We start from the raw sequence: 16,936 nt of genomic DNA on the forward strand, positions 1-16,936 counted from the left end.
TCGCGTAACATGCACTTTGACTTCATTTCAGGTTAGGCTAATACAAAGGCTAACAATGAACATCTATTTATGTGAACATTAAACTTTTAGTTATCAGTTAAAAGTCACAACTGACACTTTACTTTTGGTCACATATGAGCTTCAATCTCAAAAGAGCTGTTTGATATTTAGCTGTTGTAATATAGGTATTTTTAGAATGGGTAACAATGTAGGACAAAACATTTCTTCACTTGCATGCGTATGTGCATTTTGATACATATACTTAATAAAAGTGAGTAAATATTCACACCTTCCAATAAGCTAAACTGTATAAATCTAGGATGGATGTGTTGCTTGCCCCCCATGTTAGCCCTATTGTTCTCTAATTTATTTTCCATAAATCCTCAAAATGAGTCATGCTGAATCCCTATCTCACAGCACATTAATACAATAGTCTACACTAGTAAGGAAGTAAAAATGGTTCATGAGCTGAGTTTCTACTCCCTACTTGGAAGTTTGGAATAGAGTCTTTGTCTACGATGCTGTCAACAAGTATAAACTTGTTTAGCTCAGCCATAAAATAAAATACCAGCATAAATTATCTCGAAGGAATTGCCTAAAAAGGTATCCTTCAGTATAAGATGTGACAGGAAGATTCCATTAAATATGCATAAAGCCCTTCAGAGAGAATTTAGGCCATAAATCACAGTCAAAAGCCTTTTAGTCTTATTCCAAGTTCTAGGCTGTGGAGATGCCTGGTTGCTTCTGAAGGCCATAAACCTGTCAAGGTAGTAGGATTCAGATCACATAATCTCTTGTTAGGTGACAGGACTATGACATTACGCAAAAAAGGCATTGGTTTAGAAATAGATCTACTTAATGGTACGGAAAGACATATTATTTTTTAAATACAGCCCCAAGACACAATGCATGAGGTGGATAATTTTCAGCCTGCTCTGTGCAAATGGATTAGAGAATTTATAGGAAAAAGTGTATGATGATGTCATAGGGGGTGAACTGAGTAACACAGGCACCTGTGATGGATAACCAAGAACAAAAATTCATAAATATTAAAATATCATCAAATACTTCAAATACTATAATCAAATGTTAAATTGGTGCTGAAATGTTAAATTGGTGCTGAAAATGCCTTAGTAGCATTATTTGGCAACTTTCTATCAGGATAGCTGAATGCCTAAGGTACATATGTATGTCTCAATACTTAAAAAATTAACAGAAGTACTAAAGGACACATTAATCAATGGGAAACTAAAACATGTTTTATAAAACAAGGTTTTGGAAGACACCAAGAGAAATGAAAATACTGCAGTGCACAAAATTACAATAAACAGCAAATCTACAGAATTGTTTAGCTTGCACATGCTTTCACGATCTATGATTCCAGTTTGATAGGATTATATTAAAATGAAACTGAGAGGAAACCAAAGCGGAACTGATGTACCTGTCAAAGTCTGAGAGAAACAAAATAAATAAATGGATTTTGAAAGTTATTTTACCAGTAGTGAAAATAAGAATTTTTAAATATTTGAAAATTGCCGATGAAAGTATTCTCGTCTTTGACAATCAATCCCATTTTCCTTTTTCTGTACTGTCAGATTTTCTTCTTCAGCTATCTAGATTACATTGATGTACTCTATTCCACTAATTCCATTAAATATTCCTGTGTTAGCATAATTTTTCCTTCTTATCCTTTTTAAGTTCACGACATAGTTTATTTATACTCCTTAGCTATGCACTATAGTATATTCCATATACAACTAATATTACTTTGGCTAAAAATTGCAATATATATTTTATTGGTCCTAATACCACCTGAATATAACCTCAAAACAAACAACCCACAAATGGATATTGCTACTTCCCTCTCCTCATTTCATGACTAACATTGTACTCTGTTAAAACAAAAAAGACAGTAACATCTTGGATCCCCCCATCATCTTCATATCTATATTGTCAAGATACACTGCCAGCTTATCTTTATTCCATATTTAAACTGTTTCAGCAAAAGCAAGCTGATGATTTTGTTTTGCCTTGTGGCTTCTAGGAGCTGGGTTAATCCAAGTTTGTATTTGTGTCTATAAAATATACTCATTGACATAAATCAGCACTGGAGCTACAGAGAGTTTGTGTGCTCATACTTTAAATGCTGGTAAATCCAGTAGTATGGAGGGGAAAGCTATCAGTTAATGAGAGAGCTGAGAGTTCCTTAAAATGCATCTGCATTTGCTGCAAGCTAGAAAATGAAAAGCCTCCTTTTCAGCTATTGCAGAGATGACGGAGTGCTAGAATGAACAAAACTGAGAAATAGCAGCCCTTAGGAAGAGAAGTAGCCTTAGCTACACTTAACATCCATTTTTAATCTAAAAGAAGTAGTTTCAGCTGCTTGATATTCCTTTACCAAACACAGCAGCAAAGACCCTGGAAATCAACACAAATGGCTGCTAGAGGTGGAAGAAAAGCATCCTCATTCCAGAGCTACTCAAGATTTGAATTGCACTGATAGGGGATGGCCTTTTTCTTTCTTTCTTTTTTTTTTTTTAAATGTTCCATTGACAATATTCTTCTATAAATACTGTTGTTCTGTATTTGCACAGAAGCAGGATAATAATTGAATACATAAGGCTGATTAAGTACTTTCTACCTTATAAGTAACAAAATAGATGGTAAATAACATGTACTCAAAAGAAACATTTTAAATCAACAAGTCCAAATGAAGAACATAAAACAGTTTCAAAAAGTTGTTTGAGGAGGTGTTTGGCTATTAATTTTGAATAAATTTTGGAATATTTTGCAAAGTCCAAGAACAGCACCACTATATATGCCAGTATTAAAAATAATAATAATAATACCTGAAGTAGCTGTAAACTAGTTTGAGTGGGACATATGTCCCAGAAAAAGAATGGACAACACTCACAGAGAATTCAATTCAGTAAGAAATTAAAGGTCAAGAATATAATTATAGGCCAGCTACTATGTTTTAGTGGAAACCAGGTCTTATCAAACAAACCTTATTATACTCTTTGAAAAGACTACCAGTTTGGTTAATGTAAAAATGTATATAGATGTAAAACTGTATTCTTCTAAACATCTAATTTGTTACCACAAAATGTTCTGATTAAATATTAGAGTCATAAAATAGTAGTCAAGCATATTTTAATTGAATTAAAAACTGCCAAACTGATTGATCTCAAAAAGTAGTTTTCAATATGAAGTCATTAGTAAATTGTGGAGAAGACAGTGGTGGAACGTATTCCAGAGGAATTGGTAGTGAGCGCTATCTTAACTATTTTCATCAATAACCTGGAAACAAATATAAAATCATTTCCTATGAAGTTTGTGAGTTACCTGTTATGGCAAATAACAGAATTTTGCAAAGCATTTTGAAGTGCTTTGTAAAACACATCTCTAAAATAAATATTTTTTCATATAACCAAATGCAAATTTAGACATCTAGGGGAAAAATACAGACTACGCCTACGCTGGAAGAAAGGGAGCAAGGAAGAAGTAGAATTTGGAAAGTGAGGCCTGATAGGATTTAAGATGCATGGTAGATAAATTTATGAACATAAACTTCCACTGCTGATACTAGGGAAGAGAAGTGAAAAGGGATCAATGGGTGTGGAAGCAAAGACCTCACAAATATGACTTCCTCTCTCTAGAACATTAAAGAAAAAAATAATACATTTGTTTCTGCAAACAAAGCTGTTCCTCTTTTTAAGTAGATATAAGAAAACCCTACCAAAGGAAAAAAAAAAATCCATGAAACAAAACCCCTCCAAGTCCTATGGTATCAGTCTTATTTTGAGATATTTCTGTTTAGTGTGTAAAAGATAAATTAATCAATATTTAATGATGGTACCTGCATAGGGCAAAAATACTTAAGGTATCATTAATTTATCAAAAAAAATACAAGAATCATAGAAGGAAACGGAAGCTCACTGAAAACCAAGTACGCATACTTCTACATCAGTGAAACTGGTTAATTAGTGAAGCAAAGTACCAAGAGATATAAGGGATTCTCCACCTCTTCGCATCTTTAACTCTGGTCTAAATGCATTTCTGGGAGGATACGCTTTAAGCAAACATAACATTAGATCTGTATTCAGGCATAACAGGATGAAATTTAATGTCTTGTGAAATGGAGAAGATAGATTAGAATTAGATAAAGTGGTTCTGTCAAGCTTAAATTCTATGAATCTATGAAATGTCTGTTCTGAAAAAATCAAACTAAATTGTAAAGAAACTAAAACCAGATTTTAATTTGCTAGGTGTCTAACAGATATGATTACACCAGATACTCTAACACAGCTGAATTCTCTCAGGTATAATTAGAGGATTATGACAGTGGGGGAGACACTTTTATCCTCATTGAGATTTACATTCAGTCATTATCCCCCAGAATGGTTTTTACCAGTCACCTCAGGGTTATCCAGCTATCTCACAGACCTCTCATGCTTGGTGGCTTTAACCACAAACTTACGAGAAAATGGAATTCACAGCACAAAAAGTGTTTCCAATCTCTGGAGAGTTAAAACAGCACAGTTCTTACACCCATAAATATTTTAGATGCTACTGCTGCAGGAATAGGATGTACAGATCTATTCACTATGCATGTGGTATATTTCTTGCTGAGTACAAAAGTCATAATATGTTAAAATGAATGTTCTGAAAAACTGTATGAGGAGACAATCAAGAGGCATCAGATATACATAGGTAATTAGTATTCATGTTTCTACATTAATCTAAGATGTTAATTAACACAGAAGAGATCAATATCTGGTGGGAAAAGCCAAAAAAAAATCATAATGATCATAAGTAGTTTCCAGTTACATTACAGCATTCTCATGAAACATCTACTTTCAGCTTAAGGCCAAGTTTTCTCAGACTAAAGTAGTCTTTCCAATAGAGATTAAAAAATCCTATGAATTCTCAGGCAAAGGCCTAGCTGGGAAGGAGAACAAAGACCACATCATAAAATGTATGCACAACAGGGGGAAAATTAACGAGAGAATTAGGCTTGTTCAGCCTGGAGAAGAGAAGGGTTTGGAGGCACCTATCAGCAACCTTCCGGTACATATCAGGAGGACATCAAGAAGATGGAGCCAGGCTCTTCACCAGTTGGTATAGCTGGAAAAAGCAGACAGGCTTTCATGTACACAAGCCCTTCTTTCAGGTCTGATACGGAAGCAGCACACTTCAAAGCCTGAAGAATAATTCCTTAAAGTTCCATTACTTAAACTGCGTTTAAACACTTAGAACAGAGAAACCAACTACCTTCTGTCAGAGATGGTCTAAATGATCCTGGAACAACTAGGTAAATAAATGGTATCTAAATTACCTAATAATATATATTACTTTTACCTACAAACCTTTTGACTAATTTTTTATTTCCCAGGTTTACAGGTTTTCCTTTAATATATATTTACACTCTAATATGCTGCCTTTTAAAAAAAGGCACATTAAAAAAAATTTTTCACTTACTAGAACAATAGCAAGTTCAGAATATCCTCAGAGATCTCTCTTATTTGTTTTAATTGTACTAGAAGTACTGTTATTCTCCACATGGACTAAAAAGGAGCAGAAGTATAAGACACACATGCTGTCATTGTGCAGTCACAGTTATTTAATGACAACCATACAGCAAAGACAGCAGTGATTCCTGGGTGTGAATCCACATTTTGTAAAGAATTATTATGTAGCACTTAAGAGATGATTTTACTCTTCTTGCTCCTATCCCTTTTTCCCTCATTTTGGCATAGCCCATCCATTCTCTCCTTTGGTGTTTAAGTATTCTCACTAATCCGTCCGCTTTCATCTGCTGCTGCTTGTCTCCTCCATTTCTTCCTTACGTATTGGCCTCTGCTTTGAGCAACTTTCTTTTGCACTGTCCCCAGGATTCTTTCACCTCAATTTTACTCAAGTCATTGTCCTCATTGCCTAGCTTCCCTTAGATGCTACTTGGAGGCTCACTGAGGAAGCCAAGAGCACATGAAGAATCCTCATCTTCATGTCCCAACAGCCCCATGAGCAAAGAAAAAACACTTACATTGAGAGTCCTCTCTGCTCTGACAGTCCTAAAAACTGGGTCTATGGAGTGAAGATGGCATCTTCAGAAAGCTACCAGACTCTGAAGTCTCTACCCAATATCTAAATCACAGATTGTTTGGAGATTTTTACTACGTCCATGTCTGGAGAAATTATTACTGTAGTTGCAGTACATTCCAGTGATAACCTCCCCACATGAATCACCAATATCAGGTCCCAGACTGTGATGTAAAAAGCTATCAGCAAAATGACTATAGCATTTTTAATAGGAGAAAACAACATGTTTTCCACCTAATGTCTGTTTCAGGAGTGGCTATAGTATATTAGCAGAAATATTAAAAAGAAAAACAAAAAAAAGTTTCTGTTTGAGACAGCAATAATGAAATGTTTCAACCTAAATGGCTGACATTTGAACAACAAAACAGGATCTAATAATAGATAGCACCAGACATTTACCAGCAGAGCTTATAACAGATGTTTGGGGCAAGATAATATAAACTAACAATTTACATCACAAGTTTATGAATCTATCAAAAAACATGCATGTATTTGGACACATGTTAAATGTATCAAATTTCAGCTACAAGATGAGTTTACTGGTAAATCAATATGCTGAAGTTAAGCTATTTTAAAGAAAATTATTTAATTCCTCTCACCAGAGACTATGCCAAAATGAAAATAAAGTTTCAGAAGTTTTATTTTTAGTGCACATTGTAAAAGGTTTAAGTGCTAAGAAGAGCCCAAACTATTCTTGAGACTGTCATCCTTATTAAATGTCTTACCAATGTATGACAGAACAATTGTTTGGTGTTTAGTGCTGGCATCTATTTAACAGATCTGTATGACAAACCACTTTCACAGTATTTTTCATTCACTTCAGTCTCAAATTACCATCTTGATGATGAATCATTATGATTGAAGTACAGTGACTTTTCCTGAGAACTGGAATGTGTCAAATTTCTGTGCTAGCAACTAGAAATTTTAAAACACACAATGCCCTTGCTCCTCTAAGTCATACTTTGCACTATATACTTTAATTCTTGCTCCTAGCATCACACTTCCCACAATTCAGTATAGGTTTGACCTTCATTCCATTTTTTTTTCTGTTTATAATAGAGACACAAACATTAAATATGTGCGTAACCAATGCTGTGAACTTTGAAAGCCTAACAATCTGATAACATTGTTAGGCACATGGTTGAAGAAAAACACTGTATATTATTTAGCAATCTATTTTTTATCAATAATGGCACTGATTCTAATTTAGACAGAAATACTAGAAAATGTAAGATTTTCTCTGAGGAGTTGTTTACGCTTGCAAGACTTGTCCATCTCCAAAGGAATTAGGTAGCCATGTCTGTTCTGCCACATATATTACATTTTTCTCAAAACACAGTATTCAGTTTTACACACAACAAATTTGTTATGTGTTAAAAATGAGATTCCACAGATACCTCCTAAAAATTTAGCTTATTATGCAAACTAAAATTAATTGCGAAAAGTGTTCATATGCATATAAACAGTGGCTTGGATAAGTGCAGAAGTGAACATTTCCTTTGAATATTGCCTTTCTAGGAAATAAAATACATACATTGGTAAAAATGGCATCATATTTTAAGTTCATTATGTGGCTTACAAAATTACCGTCATGCTTAATGCAATGCAATTATTATTTTAATACTTTGGAGGTCCACTATAAAAGCTATCAATACTTTCTCAATAGCCAACCAGTACAATAATCTGCAATGCTTTTATTTTGAGAAGAGTTTTACCCTGTGTGACATTTAAAAGTAGAGAAACCCAGATTAACCAACAAGCTAGTGAGAAGCTGTTCTGCTTTCATCCCAAAGTAACATTCTATTATAAGATTTCCAGAAGGCAGGCTTTTGTACTCCAGTAAGAAAGAAAAAAGACCAACAAACAAAAAGCTTGATGAAGAAAATAAACATGTCTGCTTTATTCCCTTAAAGGAGAATAAAAGCAGAAGTATTAAAAAAAAAAAAAATCCGTAGCAGTCACAGTTTATATTAGATCATATGAAATCACATTTACAACATTAGCTAGGGAATATCCTTAGACCTAAAATTGTGACCTCAACAGCAGGCATTAGATTATACTAGAGGATAGTAACACCGTATTTAAGGGGGAAGGGGGAGAAACAGAAGTCCAGAGTCTTAACCAGATAGCTTTACCTATGTCATTCTTTTCCCCAATAACACCTAGTTTGGTCCACAAACCAGCGTTTTGAGAAGTATAAAAACATGTAGAAAAGAATTAACGATAAAGCTCTTATACTGTAATTTCAGTTTTCTAAAACTAGAAAGGTCTCTTTGTAAAGGGACTTATTTTTAAACAGGAGCACAACAGCACTTCCAGCAAAAAATGAGCAAGTACCTTCAATGTCTGTCAAAATTTGTACTTGTGAAGACAGACTAATGTTGTGATACTGATATTGACAGTAATTATTCTTTTTCATTAGTATTTACCTTTGCATGCACAAAAATGTTTTTTTTAACCAGAGTAAAGTAACCAGAGTAAGCATCCTGTGTAACTACCTGTTGCACCTGTATTTTACTGATATAATGATACATCTGTGGACTACGCCTGTATTTATATATCCACCAATTTTTAGAAAACCCTGTTCAGACATGTAAGAACACAATGATAAAATGTCTCTCTTTGACATACGACATAGAACTTAGAGAAAATTAATTTTCGAGGAATGAAAGAGTCTGTGTCTTTTGGATGAATTATCTTAGAAATAATTAGGCATATATTCCATCTTCCTTCATTTATATCTTTCATGCCACTGATGGTTATCCTGACAGCTTCCACCTTACTGCTAGTGGACTTGAAAGCATTTGTTGCAAATGTCGAAATGAAGTGTTTCTCGCATAGTATGTGATTTTACAAACCCTGTAAAGTTAGCTGATCTAAAATTCTTGCATCGTACTATAAATCCGGAAAGCAGTATTTTGCATGGGTGTGGCAATTCCTGTTGGAGCACAATCAGTGTAGATCAGGTCTAAAATAACAGCTACATGGAATCTCGACAGTTAAATACAACTGTTTTGTTAAGGCCAGACAAGTCTCCTCAGACAAATCCCAGTTTTTCAAGACCCTGTAACTTGGTAACAGTCACTCCTTTTTTTTCCAGACTGCTAAAGACAAAAGGAGGTGACACAGCCACTTCATATCACCAGATTACTAGAATTTCAAAATAATCAAAACAACTTATTTATCTTCAGTTGCCTTCCCAGAATGTCTGAGCAGCCATTTTCATGACACTTAAAAAAAAACATGCTAAGACTTTTGAAATGACAGCTATAACTAGTGTTACTCAAAGTAGCTATGTAAATATATTAACCTTCAGGTTATAAAATTTTCCTGCATGGAAGATTTCCTTGCAAATATTTAAAGCCTAATAAACCTATATGTAGCTGAACTCAGTGTCTTATGACAGGAAGTGTCAGACAGACTTGCAGTGATACTAATTCTGCCTGTAGTATCTTCTGAATACTCATCATTGTCAGATAAGCTTCCAGATAAATAAGAATCCCTTAGGTCAATGCAATCAGACTTACCAGTAAAATAACTATCATTTCACTAGATCTATTTCTAAAGAATATATGTAGCATTCATTAAAATAACTTTTTTTTTTTAATAAAAAAAGACTCAAGCTGGAGTATAAACTCAAGAATGGATTTTTCTGAGCGGAGGAAAGAAAAGGAATTGGAAAGAAGTATCAAAAAAGACAAGTAAACAGGGTGCATCAGCCCCACTACTATTCAACAAAGGATAAAGAAAACCACTTTAGGGTGGCAGTATATATATTTCTTTGACACACTGAACTCCCAGCCTAGCAAGTGAATGGTAGCACTGCTGCTCCACCTTTCTGTAAAACTGCAGTTATCAAGGGCACAAGATTGCATGGGCTGGCTGATCTGGAGCTGTTTCAGCACTCCAGCAGTTGAGATCAAGTCCTGTGATGACTGTCACGTCATGAGGGCCAAGTTTGATTCTTGATATGTCAAGACCATAGAGGAAGAAAAACTGGAAAAGGTCCTTCTTTTTTTATTTCCCACCCATCCCAAAAACCACACCAGGAGTATTGCCCTGCCTTATTTACGGATCCAGTTCCTTTTTCCCCTTCATATTCCCTTCACAAGTGACAAACCTTTCATGAGGAAACTATACAAATTGTAACACCAATGTGAAAAATATGTCAATTCACAGTTTGAATCAGAGATTTCATTTCATTCGTAGATAAACTTCAGATCATGCCCTCTTCCTTCAATGACTCTTGGACATCATGGTTTGAACAATTTTTTTTTTTTTTAATCAGCTATCTAGACATATTCATTTTAATTTATTTAATGTTTTATGCCAATTTTTAATACTAATTTTCTTTTAATGTTAAGTAAGCATTACATATCTTTTTATATTTCTCAGAATACTTACGGGTCTTTCGAGCAGAATCTTCCACAAAAAGAGAAGAAATATCTTCATCCACCCCTGCTTCATTCTTTGCAATACAAGTATATGCTCCTGTATCTTCATAGCGCACATTGCTAATGTGAACCTCACTGCCATTTGCTGAAAGGAGAGGAAAAATTCAGCATGAGAACAAAAAATTTCAGTTTTGCTACAGTGCTTTCAGATTATACATTCAGAAGGCTCTTTCAGCTCATGCTAATTAAACCATTTTCCTTCCTGAGTTCATAACTTGGAGGCATGCCAAACTACTCCAAAAGTATTCAATGGGTTAGAGAACTACATATACTATTATTCATCTCACAGATAACAGGAATACCTCAGTTGATTTTGCAATTTGGAGCCAAATATCAATCTGGCATTTTATACCTGTTGAAATGATTATGGGCATCTTTAAAATCAGCATACCTGTCCCTACAGGAAGATATTATGTTTTCATTATGCTGCATTTAATCACTTAACACTTTATCACTGGCTTTACAAAAATAACTAGGGTTTCCATGGAACTTAATCGGCTAAATTTTTAACACAAATAATAATTTTAATATAATTATTTGTTTCTAGCAACCATAGGCAGCTGTTTTTGTTTTCACATGAAAACACATGAAAAGTCAGTATTTCCACACAAATGAGGAGTTGTATGTCCAATGGAGTAGGAATGTCAACAAACAGTCCAGTTCTCACAGGCAGAAGACTTTTAAAAAACGTGATGTGAATACCAGTGAGAACATCAACTCACTGCAGCTGAAGCATAGCATACTTGTTCAACTGTAAGATATATATTTTAAAAACTGGACTTGGAAATTGTTTAATTTAGGCATTCTACAATGTGGACTAAGACACTGAATTGTGGTGTAATACTCATCTTAGACCATCTTTTGCCTGAAGCTAGTACATAGATAGTTTAACTCTGGGAACTGGATGGAAAAACCCTCCAAGAAAACGCAGTGATATTGTCCAAATTTTATTTCAAATAAATATATTCAAGAAAATGGAAATAGATGTATTTTGCCTAGAGAAGAATCATTCTTATTTATAATATCTGATACAGAGGCCAGAAAAAAAACCCTGTCCACTCAGATTCCTACAGCAGAAATCAACAGAAAGCAGCTATGGAAAAGGAGCCATTGGAGGCAGTTGCTCTCATAGGAGAAAGTGTTTCTGCAAGGCAATTTCTCACAACTGTCTAGGAGAGGGCCATGAAAAAATATATGGCTAGCCATCTACAGCGAAGGCAAGACTCTCTCTTTCTTCACAGAAGCAGCTGTTGTCCACCTGTCCCACTGTTTCTCACTCTGTAGTCTCATTTCTGTTCTATCTTAATACATGTCCTATCTTTGCACATGAAGGAGATGAGACTGAGAAAGAAAACTGGCAGCACAAGATCTTTTTCCACAGCTGATTACAAGATCATCAGTAGGACAGCAGGAAGCAAAAAAACCTCGAGCTGGGCAGGATGCCAAGGTGGGCAGATTCACCAAATTCACCTCGGTCTGAAGATGTACAGAATCTCTCTGACTGGCCTTCATTGTTGTTTAAAAGTTTGGCTTTCCTTTAGCTGGGGGGGCGGGGGTTTGGTGCAGTGCCCTTGCATCTCCCCTGGAGATCTGCTGAGACCCCTCAGACAACAGCACATCTATTTCAGATATTTCTCCTCCTGTCCTTTCCACCAGGTCCCTAACTCTCACTTAAATTCTCTTGAGTTTAGAAACTATATTTTTTTGTTTTCAGTTGAGCTGCAGTAAAGGTGACCTTTGATCCATGTTCTGATCTAAATCTGTATCTTGTCTCAGGAAAAATAATTGGATTAATACCACTGCAACAGAATAAAATCTTCATTACAGACAAAAATATTGTTTCCTAATTTAAATAGAAGCATACCATATTAATATAGCTGTAGTGACAAATAATAACACTTTAGCTGGGTCAGGGTCTTGGGCTGCTTGCTATAGTAGGAAACTGCACATTTTTGAATAGAGAACAGCATACTGGAATTTCTTGGTAATCCTGCCAATAAATACAACCAATATTCCAATAAAGAGAAAGCAGAGATGATGTGTTTTGGGGAATAACTGGAATATGTCTCCTGAAGTGTTTAGACTTCAACTCTTGGTTAAAACTGTGTAATACGACCTAGTACAGAAAGGATACAATGATAAAACATTCCCAACCCATAGAAAATAATAAATATGCCCCTTTACCTTGAAGAGTTAGCTGTTTGGATAACTTGGGAGCGATATCAATTCCATTCTTCAGCCAGCCAAGTTGTGGATTGGGAATACCTTCAGCATGGCACCGAAGGCTAGCTGTCACACCAGGCTCCCTTGCCTGGCTCTCTGGATAGACTCGAATGACTGGTGGAACTAGAGGCAGAAAATAATTATCATTCAGTGGAGAAGAATGTTATCTCCATTTAAAAAAACAAATTATAAGCAACTCTAAAGACTCCTGCAGCTATATATAACAACACTGCAACACACAGATGTGGCATCAGTCACATATTCAGCGACATTTAACACTGAACTCCATCACAATAAATTTATGAAGCAGAAAGAATATTCTATAAGAAATACCTCTTTTCACTGCCTGTAGTATCAATGAACAAGCTTGAATTCTAATTCAGTAGTTCTGGGGTTTAGTAATAATACTGGTACTTTTTTCCTTACATTTCTTTATTAAAAAAAGTGAATAATGTAGAATGTACCAGGATCTTCCAGTAAGTTATAATGTGATATATACAGACTAAAATTGTCCATTTTCACAAACCTTTTAAGTTTTCCACCTCCACCATTTTTTCGCTCCCCAAAACACCTATTAGCAATCCCTATTACCTGTACAACTAATGTAATCTTGTTTATAATACTTGACACTATCTTTAGTTATATTAGATACCATTCTGGAGTGATGTAAAACCTCAGGCTCCCAGATTACACGTATTAACATGTCTACAGGGGATTTCTTATGCCTACTGAAAAAACTTTTTGCCCTTTTTATAAAATGTACGGAATGAGTCTTAGATATATGCTTCTGGACTATGAGGACATTCAGATCTAATCTAGAGCTTCCTATTTTTCTAAATATTGTAATTAATAAAATAGTCCTAGAATGAAAGACTACCCATTTGGAAGTAATAAAAATATTAGTTTATTATGTCATATACATTACTTCATATCGTATTTCTTACCCATTAGGCAGATCAACAGAATGATAAATTGAATTATTAATCTTAATCAGCATAGATACACAAGCATATGTAGCCATTTTGGAAAATTAAATTCATTTTGTATGTTTTATATATATGACTGGATAGCTGTAGATTTCATCATATAATATCTCACATTATCTGAATTTGAGGCTGAGATCAGATCAATTAATTTTATTTAAATGATGGTGCTAAAGCATCTGACTTGAATAAATTCTTTTTGAACTCTAGCAGTATATAGGCCAGACTAGTCTTCTGAGTTTCAGTATTAGCAGAAAATATGAATGGTCACTTTTCCAAGGGTTGTGAGCTTGTTACTATTCATGCTTATCAACTAAGTCTGCTATATCAGTAATGGTAGAGACAGGGCATATGATATCAAGGTGGATGTACTCTTATTGGTAATGTATGATTACCTTGCTATTTAGATATTTTACATGAATAATCAGTGATCTTATCTTTAATTACATATAGAGAGAATTATTTTGAGGGTATTTCTAAAAGAAAAAAAAACTGTAACAAAGGTTAAAGAAACATATTTTCTGTTCCCCAAAGTTTTCTTTAATATAGTTATAAAAATGTGAAATACTTAGCTGGTGTCACAAACCACAGTGGGGTAGAGGATGAAGTATCAGTTGATAATGAAAAAAAATAACAAGATCAAAAATTAACTGTGAGTATTTCAGCAAGAGTTTAAATATTTTCAAATGCTATCCAACTGTTTACAAGAAATGCCCCAGCATGCTGTTCAATTAGAGCACAGAAATGCCTCAGATTTCTACACTGTAAGCAGCACACAAATGTACTGCATCTCAGGAAGTGAAAAATAGTAGGTTTCAGGGATACTAAAAAAGAAATTAGAGATAAAGGTCTTTTCAAATAACATACATGGCATATTACACATAATCCCTACACGCAAACTACAAAAATATACAGAAAGAGCATGGAAGAAGATGAAAAATGTGAGAATTGTGACTGCTAGTTGCTTAGACTACCAGCTGAGAGCAGGGGCATATAAAAACTAGGGATTTCAGGTTCGCATCTGGCTTCTGGAAGGGAATTTGTTTTATGGGCACAGATCTCTACTTCTGTTCATCCCAAGCTTGCCGTTCCCATTCCTGTTCCTCTCCACCTCTTCCCAGCTGTGTCCTTTCCCGTACCACTTGCGTGCGTGGCTCTGAGACATGCCTTCCGCCCTGCACTCCTCATAGTGAGCCCCGCTCAGGACTGTATGCTCAGGTGGCCTGAGCCTCTTTCAGCACCCCACCTCCCGGTCCTACTCCAATTCCTTCCCTAGGGCCCAGTTTTAACCTCTGTCCCATTCAGCATTTCTCAGCATAAGCTATTTCTTTTAGTGATCTACCTCCTGTAGCAGACTTCCCTCTGCATCAAAACCAAATGGTTTATTTCTCTGTCTTGCTTGAGTGTCCTTACAGAGAGTACTACCATTATTTCTTGCTCTCAGGCCCAGCCCATAGCATCTCAGGAATACAGACCACTTCTAGAACTAAAAGTAAGGCATTGCAAGTCATTGCACACCTGCTACCTGTGATGGAATATTCTCACTGTGTATGAAACCTGCCACACCAGATAAACTTCTACTGAGTGAGTGTGAACAGAAAATTCTACGGGTCAAATTTTGGAGAATTTTCAATGAATAGAAAAAGATATACATTAATTTAGTTTGGGAAAAACAGTGTATTTTCCCTCAACTTCATTCTCAGAAACCCCTAGATGATTTAGCTGCAAATTAAACAGATATTTTAGGCAAATATCCAGTACAGAATATTTCAGCCTGAAGGGTTTAAATTACACAAAGTTATAAGCAACTGAGAGCAGTATTTTATAATGAAGAGCATCAGTCTGTCATGACTCCAGCTGTTGCTCTTGTTTTTATTTACTTCCCAAATCAGATTGTACATGCTAAACACATCACTTTAATAATCCTGTGCTTTTGGCAAAATTTGTTATTTTACAAGGCCTCACACACCACTGGGAATAAACACAGCCTGGAAACAGAAACCTGAACTTCAACAGAGGAGGCTTACAATCCCTCTTGAAGGAAACCTACAGATACATGTTGCCTTTAAAATATATGCTCCTGCCTATGAAGGATGAGTTACACATCCCTCTTTACTATCAGTTAAACCAGGCTGTAGGTGCCAAAGCTGTAGTAGATGTAGGCACCTGAGGTAGATGATAAGTTTTTGGCCACTTTTATTCTTAGCAAAGTTTTAGAAAATAGACAATCAAACACTTCCTAATCAAAACAAAAACAAACATCAGCATAAAAATCCTGCTTCAGAAGATGCTGTTGTTGCTAAATTAACCACTCGAGGGTCAGGAAATGTGAAGGTCGAAATAACCCTGAAGGTATGGCTGAGTTTTCTTTTATTATCCCACCTTTCTGGAGTAGGTGCTATTCCCTTTAGTGGTGTTTTCCCAGCCACAGCGGTACCCCTGCAACACCAAGGCTGTGGCACAGAAAACAACTCCCTAAGCTATAACAAGACTCTTCACTTCTTGCCCTGTTTTTCCTCCATTTGTTCCCATCTCCAACTTTCTTCAGCAAATCTGTGTCTGATAGGTTATCTACACAACTAGAAACATTTTTCAATACTTGTCTTGCATTTAAATTTTTGATCTCATATTATCCTGGAGGCTACCTGTAATATGTCCTCAAGAACTGTGCAACTAAGGCATGCAGACTATCAAAATATTAGTTTAGTACTAGTTCAGTCTCAAAAATGAATTCGATACGGCTGTGATTCTCACCTCTTTGGATTTATTTCACTCACATTTTTTGTGTAACTGAGCATAACTATTCACAGAAAGCAAATTTTACATATGGAAGAAAAGTGATTGTTAAATGTTGAATTTTAAAGAGGTGTGTTCTGGTACCTTAACCAAAAGTAGTCTACTTCATAAGAGAGTGGTCATTACATGGGTTAAAAAGGTTGGCGGGTGAGGGGCAGGTTCCATGACTGTCTTTAGCAGAGCCTTGCATAATACCTAATTGAATGAAGCAAAGAGGTGCCCATGCTACAACCCTCATCATTCAGCTCAACAAGCCATGTGAGATTACTGGCTCCAAATATGATGAATATATAACTATTCAATGCAGCTTACAATTGCTATAAAAATCCCCGAAGACTACTTCAATCATGTCTAATGGGAAAAAAATTTATGAGAGAA

The 16,936-nt window shown here is 35.4% G+C and overlaps 1 protein-coding gene across 1 annotated transcript in view; it reads right to left on the bottom strand.

The window, feature by feature from the left end:
- Nucleotides 1-16,936, bottom strand: part of FSTL5 (follistatin like 5) — a 330,597-nt gene that overhangs the window by 53,643 nt on the left and 260,018 nt on the right. Inside the window, exons 9-10 of the mRNA XM_013951578.2 lie at nt 12,741-12,902; nt 10,507-10,641 (exon numbers count right to left, since the gene is read on the bottom strand). Of these exons, the coding sequence (XP_013807032.1) occupies nt 10,507-10,641; nt 12,741-12,902 (297 nt within the window). The remainder of the gene's footprint in view (nt 1-10,506; nt 10,642-12,740; nt 12,903-16,936) is intronic.

This window comes from Apteryx mantelli, chromosome 5, assembly GCF_036417845.1.
Source record: "Apteryx mantelli isolate bAptMan1 chromosome 5, bAptMan1.hap1, whole genome shotgun sequence".
In the NCBI taxonomy this organism is placed as follows: Eukaryota; Metazoa; Chordata; class Aves; order Apterygiformes; family Apterygidae; genus Apteryx; species Apteryx mantelli.